This window comes from Plecotus auritus (genome assembly GCF_963455305.1).
Source record: "Plecotus auritus genome assembly, chromosome: 12".
NCBI lineage: Eukaryota > Metazoa > Chordata > Mammalia > Chiroptera > Vespertilionidae > Plecotus > Plecotus auritus.
Window position 1 is genome coordinate 42,844,560 of NC_137778.1, and position 13,068 is coordinate 42,857,627.

General features: G+C 53.8%; 1 protein-coding gene across 2 annotated transcripts; it reads right to left on the reverse strand.

Annotated features, from left to right (window-relative positions):
• Nucleotides 1-43: 43 nt before the first annotated feature.
• Nucleotides 44-12,572, reverse strand: RTCA (RNA 3'-terminal phosphate cyclase). Of its 2 annotated transcripts, none has more exons than XM_080649217.1 (11): nt 12,303-12,572; nt 12,083-12,183; nt 9,834-9,977; nt 8,752-8,875; nt 7,352-7,410; nt 4,883-5,024; nt 4,390-4,514; nt 3,132-3,190; nt 2,070-2,164; nt 831-935; nt 44-473 (listed from the first exon to the last, which is right to left on the reverse strand). In XM_080649217.1, exons 1-11 carry the CDS (start codon nt 12,345-12,347, stop codon nt 372-374), a joined length of 1,101 nt encoding a protein of 366 aa, XP_080505343.1. In that variant the 5' UTR covers nt 12,348-12,572; the 3' UTR covers nt 44-371. The 2 variants fall into 2 exon arrangements, with proteins under 2 accessions (XP_080505343.1, XP_080505342.1); XM_080649216.1 differs by having other exon boundaries at nt 8,752-8,853; nt 9,834-10,053; nt 12,303-12,545.
• Between the last annotated feature and the right edge of the window lie 496 nt (nt 12,573-13,068).

A 13,068-nucleotide genomic window follows, 5' to 3' on the forward strand; every position in this document is an offset into this window, starting at 1 on the left:
ATCCCTGACTTCATTCACTACGTAAAAAAGACAAGCACGCGGCTCCGGGAGAACAGAACGTTTTATACCAACACTTTCACACTGAGACCAGCTGTCAGACACCCACCCGCGGACAGCTCCCTGCCCACGTGCCGGGGACGCTCGAGTCAGACGAACGCGACGGCGCAGTCCCAGCAGATCTAGAACTCTCTGGACTCCGCCTCGAGGGTAAGTGGGTCCTTTCACAAGGACTTGCGGGATGCGTCGTCTTGCGGGATGTATGACATGAGTTAGTGCACTGGATCGCCAAGGCGGAGCCCCTACAGATTGGGATTCAGATCGCCAAGGCGGAGCCCCTACAGATTGGGATTCAGATCGCCAAGGCGGAGACCCTACAGATTGGGATTCGCCATGCCGATGCCTTGGCACTCGATGATGTAGGCGTCTTTGGCGGCATCTCCCTCCTCTTCTGATTTCTTCACCGTGAATTTAGCCTGAAACCAGGAGAGTGCTTAGTGCGTAGGTGAGAGGAAGCGCCCCTAACGCCTCAGGCTTAAACACATGGGTAGTTCACATCAAACTCCTTTTAATTTCTAAATTTTAAAAAAATGAAGCATTTACGTATTTTTCTCCTCTCTTCAAATTGGTTCTCTGCATTTTTTATGGTTAATGCTCACAGCTTCATTTCCTGCCTTCTTCAGTAACATGTAGACCACGTTACTACAGTCTTTATAATGCAGTTTTATAAAATAATGTAAAATTTATAAAGACACCTAGGTTTCTGTTTATTAAAATCTGACCCCAAATCGGCTATAATAAAAATCAGTTACTACTTCTGACGGAACGCTCACCTTTGCTAGTTGTTCGGCAAAATGTATAGCCGTCTGCGTGTGGAGTGTCACGGGTCCTGTTTTTATTCTGGAAACTCCGTTGGCCAGTGCCATGAAAATGATCAGCTATTGGAGAAGGCATAAAGAAGAAATAGCTCACACACTGGCTAATACTTGGGAGTTAAAATTCTCTTGCTTTCCACATAGAAATACCAGAAATCATAACAGCTGAAAGAATTTCTATTTCTTTAGGTTTCCAGAAACCCTAAGAAGACAGAAAACCCGTGTCGCCCCAAGTCCATAGTGTGGTACCGAAACGTTCAACAGCAGCCCTCCATATAAATATTTTTTAAAAAAATTAATGCTTAAGAATCAACTACTGTTGAAAGGTGACATAGTTAACCGGACCAACTATCTGTACAGGCTGGTATGCATCATGTGACAGGCTTCTTCCACGCTCTAAAAGTGCACCCTGCTAGCCGGTAAATCAATACTCTAATTCAGAATTTCGGCGAGTGTGGCGTAGACCTGGGCAAGAAGGACGGGACTAGCAAGAAGGAAAACGGGCTGAAGAAAGTGGTTAAGAGCCTGAGGAACACGTGTCTCAGCGGAGACTGCCGAGAGGCGATGGGGAAGAGGAAACGTGGCAGAAGGAAAATCTATCAAGGCAGGGGGCCATCGGGAGTGCGACTTGGAAACAGTCACTAGTTTCTCCGTGTGCGCAGGCGTGTCCGGTCAGAGGCCCATGGCACGTCCAGAGGCAGCGCTGGCAGCCTGAGAGCCGGGACGAGGAGGGAGGCGGGGCCCGGGACGGGGACCTGAGAGTTGTCAGCACAGATGGAGCTTAACCCATGAGATGGGGCAGTCACTGAGGAGTGAATGCAGACACAGAAACGAGGGGGAGCCCGAGCCCCGGGCTCCCCAACAGCTCGAGGGTGAGATGATGGGCATGTCAACAGTGACAAGCCAGCAAAGAGACGGGGTAGATGGCCTTGAGACAGCAAGATCAAGTCTCTCAGCACCCACGGGAAGGAAGTATTTCGGGAAGGAAGGGTGACCGGCTGCGCCACAGGCTGCAGCCAGGGCACGCAGGGTGAGGTCTGGAACCCGAGGAATACACTTCCGGAAGAAGACTTTAATAACTCACGCAGCCGCGCCACGCCACTCGGGGTCTGAAAGCCGGTGTTAAAATGTACACTCAATGCAACTACCAAGCGTTCGAATCCAACAGGCTCCGAGCTTGTCCCTGGAAGTCGCTACCTGGTCCTGCAGATACTCGTCCACAGCCCCGCCGTGCCTGAGGTTCCCCAGGAGCATCTCAGCAGCGTCGATGCCAACCTTGTCTGCATTGACACCTACGAGGGCACGGCGTAAAAAACTACATTAGCCAAGAGGCAGAAACTTGACTTCGCAGACCCTGCCGGCTCAGAGACGACATTTCTCGGGCCTCTCAGCTCGTGCAGGGCGACTTTCAGGACAGGAGCTTTCCGGGTACGTAATCCCGGGAGCACTGGGTGTATGACTGTCTAATCACGGACGATCAAGCAGACCCAAAAGGTGGGACATCTTCTGAGAAAGTGGTCTGGACTTTTTAAAATGTCAATATCACAAAAGGGGAAAAAAGAAAAGGTGAAGAGACGATTCTGTAATAAAAAGAAACTCAACAGACATGATGACCGAATGCTGTCTGTGCTTAAAAAAAATCCGCCCAGCCTGAGTGGCTCTGTGGTTGAGCGTCAACCTATGAACCAGGAGGTCACAGTTCAATCCTTGGTCATGGCATATGCCCAGGTTGTAGGCTAGATTCCCAGTGTGTGTGTGTGTGTGTGTGTGTGTGTGTGTGTGTGTGTGTGTGTGTGGCGGGGGTGGGGGAGGGGCGGGCATGCAGGAGGCAGCTGATCAATGATTCTCTCTCATCATTGATGTTTCTCTCTCTCTCTCCATCTCCCTTCCTCTCTGACATCAATAAAAATATGTATTTTTGAAAATCCCACATTGCACTAAGAGATTTGGAGGCTGCTGGTTATGTCTGTGGGTAACAGATACATTCCTGGGGCGTAAGGACGGTGTTGTGATGATGCTGCAGCCTTCGGTGATCCTCAGCTCGATGCTCAGGACGGGCGGACCAGTGAGAACAGGGTAGGGGTTTGAAATCTTTCAGAGCGTGAAGCTGGGGGAAAGACTGAAAACGTAATGGACTCTAAAACAGAACCAGGCAACCGCTCCTTTTCAGCCTGCCTCCCATCACAGTAACATTCTCCTCCCGACAGAGAAGTAGAGAGTTTAACGGGCGCTGGCACAGGGGACCCCCTTCGTTTGTACCTCGTTTGCCCAGCGCCGACCCTGCCAGCAGGCAGCCCGTGGACGTCTCAGCAACAACGCTGCAGAGGAAGGGAATAGCGTGAGCGCCTGAGCCACCCGTACCCTAGCGTCACATGCCACCAGGACACAGGACGGCGCTGGCCCACGGGAAGAATTCCATCTGGCTGGCACGGGGCGAAAGTGAGTTCCTCACGCGGAGAGTGGTGTGATGGGCGTTCTCCATCCTCAGGGAGGCGTGAGGGCCCCTCAGCCTCGATGCCAACCCACCCCCAGGTGGGGAGTGCCCTCCGGGAAGTCCCGCCCCGCCCCGCACTATGTGGTGTCACCCCACAGCCACACTGCACCATAAAGTGGCCAAGGGTGATCTTAGATGGAAAGGTCTTTCCACAGAGAGGCTCCGTTTTGTTTTTAGGTTTCAGATATTGTTACCGTTCTAGGGCATGCACTTACTATAACCCCTTTAATAGGAACTCCGAAAAAGACCTTAACATTTAAATACCCACAAAAGAGACTTTTACACCTCAAATAAGCATTTTTATAACGCTCAACTCACTAACTCCTAATTAGATTAATAGAGTAGTTATATTTCTAATTCTTTCCTTTTTTTTTTTTTTAATCCTCACCTGAGGATATTTTTCCATTGCTTTTTAGAGAGAGCGGAAGAGAGAGGGAAAGACAGAGAGAAATACTGATGTGAGAGAAACACATCGATTGGTTGCCTCCTGCATGCTCCCCGACCAGGGCTCGGGCCAGGGAGGGGCCCAGGCCAGGGAGGAGCCTGCAACTGAGGCATGTGCCCTTGACCGGAATCGAACCCGGGACCTCTCAGTCCGCAGACCAATGCTCTATCCACTGAGCCAAACCAGCTAAGGCTCTATTTCTTTTCTAAAAGACCTTGGCCATATCTAATATTCGTTTGTAAACTGACTTCACACTGAGGTACAGAGAAGCAACGCGAAATATTTCTCTGAGATCAGCTTCAAAGGCTAACGTCCGATTAGCGTCAGCGTTGAAGTTCAGCACACAGACAAAGGGCTCCTACAATGCGATAAAGGCAAACCATCTTCAGGGAAACATTCGGAATAAAATGATCACCTTCATTCCCTGTACAGCTGTTTCAGGTGCAAATGCCCTTTAAAATAAATCTTCTTAAAACTATAAACTTCAACCAAAGATACAAACAAACCGCCCTCCAAATTTTGCATGTCCATGAGACAATTATCTCAACCCAGCTCTAGGGGAAAGCCCGGAGCCGCACATGATCCCGCTGCCGTTGCCGAAGGCGTGGTCCCGGGGCTCCTGGACCGGCTGGATGTTCACGTACAGGTCCCTGAACTCCTTCCGCAGGCACCTCACGGCCGCCGCCGCCATCTCCTTCGCCACCTGTGTTGGCGAAACAGAAATGCAGAGTAAACCGAGTTCGTGATGATTGTGACAACTGTCTTCACACCTTCGAGACGAGTAACTTCCCTGTGCGCTATAGAAAAGCTTGATCGGCATGAGTAGAGAGCACAGAATTATAAGAAAAATACTTTTAATAAAAAGATTAAAAAAATTAATTCTAATAATTTCAAAGTTTAGTTGCCTAGAATACTTATCAAGACATCATACACTGCTAAGAACATCTGGACGACTTACTTTAGATCAATGATTCTCTCTCATCACTGATGTTTCTCTCTCGCTCACCCTCTCCCTTCCTCTCTCTGAAATCAATAAAGGAGAAGAATAATTTTGAAAAACGAACGACTTACTTTAAATGGCAAAGCGCCGGCCACGAAAGCCCTTCCGGAAATCCTCGTCACAGAGCCACGCTCGGTGATGTTTATCGGGTTCAGCTGTTTCACTGGAGACACTTGGACAATCACCTCTCCACCCCCTTTCGGGTAGTAGCCCCTGCAAAAAAGCGTGACCAGCACTCACCTACCCTGATGGCGTGACACAAAGCAAGCTCGCTATTTACCACGTACCAACGTGGGAACGGTAGCCCACCCAGAACTGCAGCTGGAAACTTCCAGTCGCCTTTGAGATCTGTGCTGCCCCATATGGGGGCCTCCATCACCCAGGGGCTACCTCAATGGAACAAAACGTAAACTCAGCCCCCCAGTCGCACCAGCCGCATTCCAAGGGCTCAACAGTCACGTGGGGCGAGTGGCTACCAGGCGGGACAGACGGGAGGACAGGCAGGGGACGTTCCCCTCCCGGCAGGAAGCGACACGGGACAGGGTTGTTTCAGAATAAAAGCTGGAGGTAGGACCTTGTCTGTTGGGCCTGCCACGTTCCGGCGCCTAGAACCATGCGTGGCGTGTAGTAGGTGCTCGCTGAAGAAATGGGTATTTAAGTAGCTGAACACCAATACAACTGATGGGACAGAGGTGGCGTGTAGTAGGTGCTCGCTGGAGAAATGGGTATTTGAGTAGCTGAACACCAATACAACTGATGGGACAGAGGTGGCGTGTAGTAGGTGCTCGCTGGAGAAATGGGTATTTGAGTAGCTGAACACCAATACAACTGATGGGACAGAGGTGGCGTGTAGTAGGTGTTCGCTGAAGAAATGGGTATTTAAGTAGCTGAACACCAATACAACTGATGGGACAGAGGTGGCGTGTAGTAGGTGTTCGCTGGAGAAATGGGTATTTGAGTAGCTGAACACCAATACAACTGATGGGACAGAGGTGGCGTGTAGTAGGTGCTCGCTGGAGAAATGGGTATTTGAGTAGCTGAACACCAATACAACTGATGGGACAGAGGTGGCGTGTAGTAGGTGCTCGCTGGAGAAATGGGTATTTAAGTAGCTGAACACCAATACAACTGATGGGACAGAGGTGGCGTGCAGTAGGTGCTCGCTGGAGAAATGGGTATTTAAGTAGCTGAACACCAATACAACTGATGGGACAGAGGTGGCGTGTAGTAGGTGCTCGCTGAAGAAATGGGTATTTGAGTAGCTGAACACCAATACAACTGATGGGACAGAGGTGGCGTGTAGTAGATGCTCGCTGAAGAAATGGGTATTTAAATAGCTGAACACCAATACAACTGATGGGACAGAGGTGGCGTGTAGTAGGTGCTCACTGAAGAATGGGTATTTAAGTAGCTGAACACCAATACAACTGATGGGACAGAGGTGGCGTGTGGTAGGTGCTCGCTGGAGAAATGGGTATTTAAGTAGCTGAACACCAATACAACTGATGGGACAGAGGTGGCGTGTAGTAGGTGCTCGCTGGAGAAATGGGTATTTAAGTAGCTGAACACCAATACAACTGATGCGACCGAAGATGCTGAGGGCGCGCGGGGAGGGCGCAGGGCTCCCGTCCACGGGGCGCTCCCCATCGGGAGGCGACGGCCCCTCACCCAGCGTGAGTCAGGCTGTGAGGACCACACCAGAGGTGTGGATATGAACTCACGGACAAGTCACACAAGAAACTGCAAGTTTCATCTGGACCAAAATACAGGATTTCCAGCTTTCAGGAGAGCAGGGAAGGAGAAGCATGAACGATGACAGGCCAGTGCGAAGGCACGAGTGGGCTTAAGGAACAGCAGGCCATCGCGTACTTCAAACACACGGGACGTGGAAAGGAAGAGGGGAACAGTGAGCCCGGCCGGCGTGGCTCAGTGGCTGAGCGTCGACCTAGGAACCAGGAGGTCAGGGTTCGATTCCCGGTCAGGGCACAGGCCTGGGTTGCGGGCTCCATCCCCAGTGGAGGGTGTGCAAGAGGCAGCTGATCCATGATTCTCTCTCCTCATGGATCTCTCTGTCTCTCTCTCTGTCTTCCTTCCTCTCTGAAATCAGTAAAAAATTTTTTTAAAAAAAAGAGGGGACAGTGAAGCCAGAAGGGACATTGGAACAAGACTGCAAAGCACTTCACAGCAAGAAACGTGGCCTTTCTCCTGGAAAATCACCGAGGGACGGTGACAGAGAATCCCTCCTCTGACCCCAGCTGCCCGCACACGGGGGCACTAGGTCCGGTCCGGGCCTGGCTCACACCAGACAGGAAGGTGCTCAGAGCAGAATCCCCCCGAAAATCCCTCCCCGCAAACGAGTGAATGTCCCGCGTAGCTGCTTCCAAGACCCACGCTCCTGCTGCTTGCCAACCACAGGGCTCAGCGATTTCCTACAGGAAATACAGGCAAGTGGGTGCCAGCACGCTGTTCTCTGCCGTCTAACCTCTCCACTGCTGTTACCGGGAGGGGTGGGCCGAACGGCCACGAAATAAGCAACTTACCTCATCTTAATGTCACAATTAAACTTGAAACCAAACTTTTCAGCAATTGGCTTGAAAACCTGCAAAATCAGAGTATTGCTGCCTTAACAACCAATAGCCACCGATTCAACAAGTGCATTTATTAGACACAAGTGCTCCACATGGAGACTGAGCTAGCAACGAGGGGTTAGAGCAGCCGTGAGCAAACTACGGCCCGCGGGCCGGATCCGGCTGTTCTATCCGGTTCTCTTGCTCTCCCCTCCGCTCCTTTACTTTGAATTTATATTAGTTCACACAAACACTCCATCCATGCTTTTGTTCCGGCCCTCCGGTCCAGTTTAAGAACCCATTGTGGCCCTCGAGTCAAAAAGTTTGCCCACCATTGGGTTAGAGTGACATACAATGTGTAGGCTAGTTCGTTTTCAAATAAAAAAGGGGCATGGGGCTGAAATTCAAAGTTATCGTTTAATGAAGCAGGGCTGTGCCAGTCTGTGTCATGAAAATAAAAATCGCAGCTCAGGATCCTTGATCCCAAAGGCCGTTTTACCTGAGAGGCCGCTGCCCCCTCGCCCTCTCCCTACATCGCACCGGGAGGAATGAGGGGTTTTTGCTGAACAGGATTCTACTCCGCCTTCTCACTTTTTTAAAATTTAACGTACATTTAGGTTATCTGCACATCTTGGCTATTACGGATAGTACCACAACGAACACAAGCTCTCTCGGAGATCTTAATTTACCAATTCTCTTGGACGAATCCCCAGAAGGTGGGTTACTGGATCAGGCGGTCATTTTATTTTTAATTTCTTGAGGGGACTCCATACTGTTTCCCACGGTGGCTGTACCACGTTGGATGCCCACCAACAGGGCACAGGGGTTCCGCCTTCTCCACATCCTCGCAACCCGCATCAAGCCTAGTCTTTCATTCTGGCTTTGAGTTTGTTTCCTTCCGAATCCTAAGTCCCAGATCTGATTTGTATAATAAGTAAGAGAGCCCTAACCGGTTTGGCTCAGTGGATAAAGCGTTGGCCTGTGGACTCAAGGGTCCCAGGTTCGATTCCGGTCAAGGGCATGTACCTTGGTTGCGGGCACATCCCCAGTGGGGGGTGTGCAGGAGGCAGCTGATCGGTGTTTCTCTCTCATCGATGTTTCTAACTCTCTATCCCTCTCCCTTTCTCTCTGTAAAAAATCAATAAAATATATATTTAAAAAAAAAAAAATAAGTAAGAGAATTTGTATAATCATGACACGTGAGCTTTTTAAGGGGTTCCCGAGGAACACATCTAAGCCACAACACTAACGCTACGGTAGACATACGCCCCCATGAAGAAGTACACAGGAACGCACACAAAGCCACTCAAAACCACTCCGGACACATTCGGATGACAGGCAGCGTGGTGTGTCGGCGCACCGGAAGCCCTCACCATGGCCGTGTAGTCGATCTGCGGGGCCATCTCCGCATTGGTCCCGCCTCGCAGGCGCAGCTCCGAGGGAGACGCGGCGAACAGGACGCAGGGCAGGGACACCTGCAGCAAGAGGCACACGCTCCTGAGGGGGAGGCAGAGCGGGCTTAGCAGCGCGGTCCTTCGCGGCGTCGCGAGACAGTGATACTGACACACCCCCGCCAGCAGCTGGGACGGCGGGTACACCCACGCCCTCAAGGTTAAAGTTAAAAACCGTTTCAGTAACTGAAGGATGAAACCCTCCCTCTGAAAGACACAAAGGAGCTGGCCCGACATGGAAATGCGATGTCCCCATTTCGCCGACGGGAAAAGGAAAAGCAAATTCACGCCCAGACTAAAGGCGGCAGAAGAGGGTTTGTCATGAGCGGTGACATCAGAATGACGTCCACTCCCAGGCCGAGACGAGGACGACCCCACAGCACGGAAACGGTCGTTTTCACATATGTAATTTCTACTAATGAAAAGCAGGGAAACGCTACCAGGGGTCCTCAAACGACGGCCCGCGGGCCACAGGCGGCCCGCCGAGGACATGGATCCGGCCTGCCGGGTGCCACTGCCTGTCCTGCTTAGCAGCCGACGCGTCCCGGGCCCGCAGTGCGCATAGGAATTTGTTCATAGTTTTTTTTTTTTAAACTATAGTCCCGCCCTCCAACGGTCTGAGGGACAGTGACCTGGCCCCCCGTTTAAAAAGTTTGAGGACCCCTGCATACACATGAGAAAATCCCAGCTATAGTCATAGCTGCAGAGAATAAACAATTACGTAACCCAGAGTCTCGACCCCTCAGAGGTAAGTGTGTCCTCTCCATTTTAAAAAGCGAGGAAACTTCAGGAGGGTGAGGGCATGAGTGGGGGGTCGGGGAGGGGAGATAATGGGGGAATAAGGACACATATGTAACACCTTAATCAATAAAGAAATTTTTTTAAAAAGTGAGGAAACAGAAACTCAGAAGGGCTCAGCCAGGTGCCAGGTGCAGGCAGGACCTGCATTCGAACCCGGGTCTAACGCCAAAGCCCAGACGCAGGGGGAAGGAGGCGTCACGCACCCTGCTGTCTTGGTGTCTGCCGTCTGGCTCCCCCCTTTGATCTTCCCGGGAGTAAACGTTATCTCTGTGGAGCCGATGTCCGCCCCCTCCAGTTGCCCGGCGCACAGGTCTCGAATCATCTCCAGTCCGGATAAGTGCTGGGGCCTTCAGATCAAAACACTGCATCAGAACGCGTGCATCCGGACCGCCTACGGCCCGCGTGTCCGGCTCAGTGACCGAACTGCAGGGGCAGGAAAACAGCGAGGCCTTCCCACGGCTCCTGCTGTGACATCTTCCCCCCTCCCCCCCCCCCCCTGTCCGCGCTTCCTCAGGGGTTTTATGCGCCTGGACTTGCGGCTAGCAGGCGTCACTTTAAGGGATCCTGCCAGACCATCTATATATATAAAAGGCTAATATGCAAAGTGTCTGCTCGGGAGTTCGAGCGTGAGACCAGGAGTTCGATCACTCGCTATGACGTGTGCTGACCACCAGGGGGGCGGCGTGGAACGAAGGAAGGCCCTGGCTGGCAGTCGGAAGGCCCCGATTGGCCCTGATTGCTGGCCAGGCCTAGGGACCCTACCCGTGCACGAATTTCATGCACTGGGCCTCTAGTTTAGCTATAAACACATACCCTGACATACTGTAAAGTAGAAGTATGCAACAGAGGAAAAGTAATAGAACTGCCAGGGTGCCCCCATTCTCCCTGGCCGTTTCCTGAATAATCTATGGTGCCTGTTAGGGGCTGAACTGTGTTCCCCCAAGGTTCATACGTTGATGCCCTGACCCCCAGCACCTCAGGATGTGACTCTCGTTGCAGACAGGCCCGTAAAGGAGGTGATTAGGGTAAAAGGGCCAGTGAAGGCGGTGACCCATTCTCACTGGTGTCCTTATGCAAAGAGGCGTGAGAAGAGCAAGAGGATGGCCACCTCCAAGCCAGGGAGAGAGGCCTGGGACAGAACCCTTCCCTGAGGGCCTCCGAGGAAACCAACCCAGCCAGCACCTTGATCTTGAACTTCAACCTCCAGAACTGTGAGAACATAGACTTCTGTTTTCAGGCCGCCCAGCGTGTGGGATGTTGTTACGACAGCCCCAGCAAAGCAATAATGTACCCAATACACCCTTAATGACCTGGATGTCCCTGCTGGCGAACGGGGTTGCTGCAAACTCCGGCAAAGGGAATGGATATTCGCCATCTCTCTCACTGCCTTGCAATCATTGCAGAATGGCTTGTGGGTAAAGGAAGAGGCTGAGAGAGAGCGGATCGACTGCAATGGACCACAGGCCAAGCGCACACAGAGGCATCGGTCCGGCTTCCACCTGGGTCCTCTTCTAACAGGTGTGTCCACCCGAACCTTACCGGAGGGCATGCCTCGCTTCCAGACACCAGGGACAAGGTCAGCGTGCTCCCCCTCTCCGCACACAGCCTTCCTCCTGGTCCTATTCACAGCTTCCTAGTGGCCTGAGTGAAAGCAGGACGGACCCAGCTCTGGGCCGCTTCCTGTTCTGATTTGAAAACGTGCTGTGTAAAGTGGGGGGTGGGGGGGCGGGGTTTCCTCTGGATCCACCGGCCCATCTGCCTCACCTGTCCTGCCCACGGCTCCGCGCTCCCCAGGCAGTGGCGCTGTCCCAGGAGGAGGGGAAGCATTTTGAAAGATAACGCTTTAGGAAAAGAGACAACTCTAGGCAGAGGGAACAGGCCCTATGTTCTTCCTTTCTTTTTGATTTTTTTTTTAATTGAATGTATTGGGGTGACATTGGTTCACAAAATCATGCAGGTTTCAAGGGCACAAGTCAACAAAACATCATCTGGACACGGCATCGTCCCCATCACCCCAAGAGAATCTTTCCGTCTCCCCCCCACGTCCCCCCTGACAGCTGTCAGAGGGGAGGGGGGTTGGGAGCCTGTTTTCTAAGTTTGCCCCTGGAGGGTTTCAAGATGGAACAATCCAGGCCATGGCTAACAGCCCAGGCTGAAGCCCGCACCTGGGGGGGCCCTGCTGCCCGGATCTTCTCAGCATCACTGCCGTGGCTCCTGAGTCCCCAGCCCCACGCCATCCCCAAGGCCCCAGGCTCCGCAGACCGCCCCTCACGGCCTCCCCCAGCACCAAGTCCCAAGCCCATCCCCACCCCAGTCTCCCAGCCGGCATCCCCTTGGCCCTGCCATCCCCCAGCCCCACACCCCGACCCAGGCCCCAGAGCCCGCCTCCCACGGCCCGTCCCCTAGCCCCCAGACCCCAGGCCCCTTAGTCCGCCCCCAGCGCCCCGATTACCGCAGGCCGGGCGTGCTGCGGCCGGCTCGGATCTTCTGCACCCGCAAGGGGAGCCCCAGGAGGCAGCTCAGGGCCGTGGACACCCTAAGGATCTGGCCGCCCTGCGCAGGGTGCGGGGCGGAGACAAGAGAGATGGTGAGACCACAAAGCTCCCCACCCTCCCACCCCCGCCACATCCCACACCCCACACCCCACCCCGCGGCCTCGGACTCGCACTCACCCCTTCCAGGAGCCCGCCGTCCACCTCCACCCGCGGCCCCGCCATGGAGGGCGCCCTCAGGCCCGGCCCGCAGGCGCCCAGCCTCCACCCGCGCGCGGCGAGGAGGACACGCCGGCTCCCGCCCCGCAGCTCCGAAAGCTGGTCCTCGCTGGGGCCGCGGGCGCCGGCGGAGAGGGAAGGATCGGAGGCTCCGAGAACACGGCTCCGCGGCCACCACCCGCTCCGCACCGGTCCGCACCCCCCGCAGCCAGTGCGCCTGCGCGCCGCGCGGTCCTCCCCGGGGCGGCGCGAACCGGATTCCAGCAAATCCGGGCGGCGGCCGGGCGGGGTCCCCCAGCGCCGCAGGAAATGCGTCCTCAAGACGGTGCCCTGGACGCGGACAGCAATACCGCGGATTGCAAGCCTTCCTCCCCCCCGCCCGGGACCGGCCCCTCCAGCGGCGCGCAGGCCTGTGCGAACAGCGGTGCTGCCCCGCCGCGCCCGGAGCTGGAGCTGGAGCCTCCTAGAGCGCAGCATGCCGGGCCCTGCACGCACCCACCTCCTCCTCGCGGTCCCGGGGGCCTCGTCCGCAGCCTGCCCCTTGAAATGCGTCTGCCCTGGGTATCGAGTCTCATTATTCCTTTTCCTCTCGGGAGACACGCGCCCAATGCTGCGGCCACTTTTGAAAAGAGCCTGGCAGTTCTTCATGATCGCGGTTAAAATTAAAGATATTTGTGTAATAGAACCCATGTCTCCCCAAGCCCGCTTTCGGGTATCCATTCTTACC

Bases quoted from the DNA above. Each gene is read 5' to 3' on its own strand.
- RTCA (XM_080649216.1), bottom strand. From the start codon at position 12,347: ATGGCGGGGCCGCGGGTGGAGGTGGACGGCGGGCTCCTGGAAGGG. The intron at 3,191-4,389 runs GTGCGGCTCCGG...CTTCCTCTGCAG, and splicing joins GGCAACGGCAGCGGGATCAT to CGTTGTTGCTGAGACGTCCA. The intron at 474-830 runs GTGAGCGTTCCG...TCCTGGTTTCAG, and splicing joins TTGCCGAACAACTAGCAAAG to GCTAAATTCACGGTGAAGAA.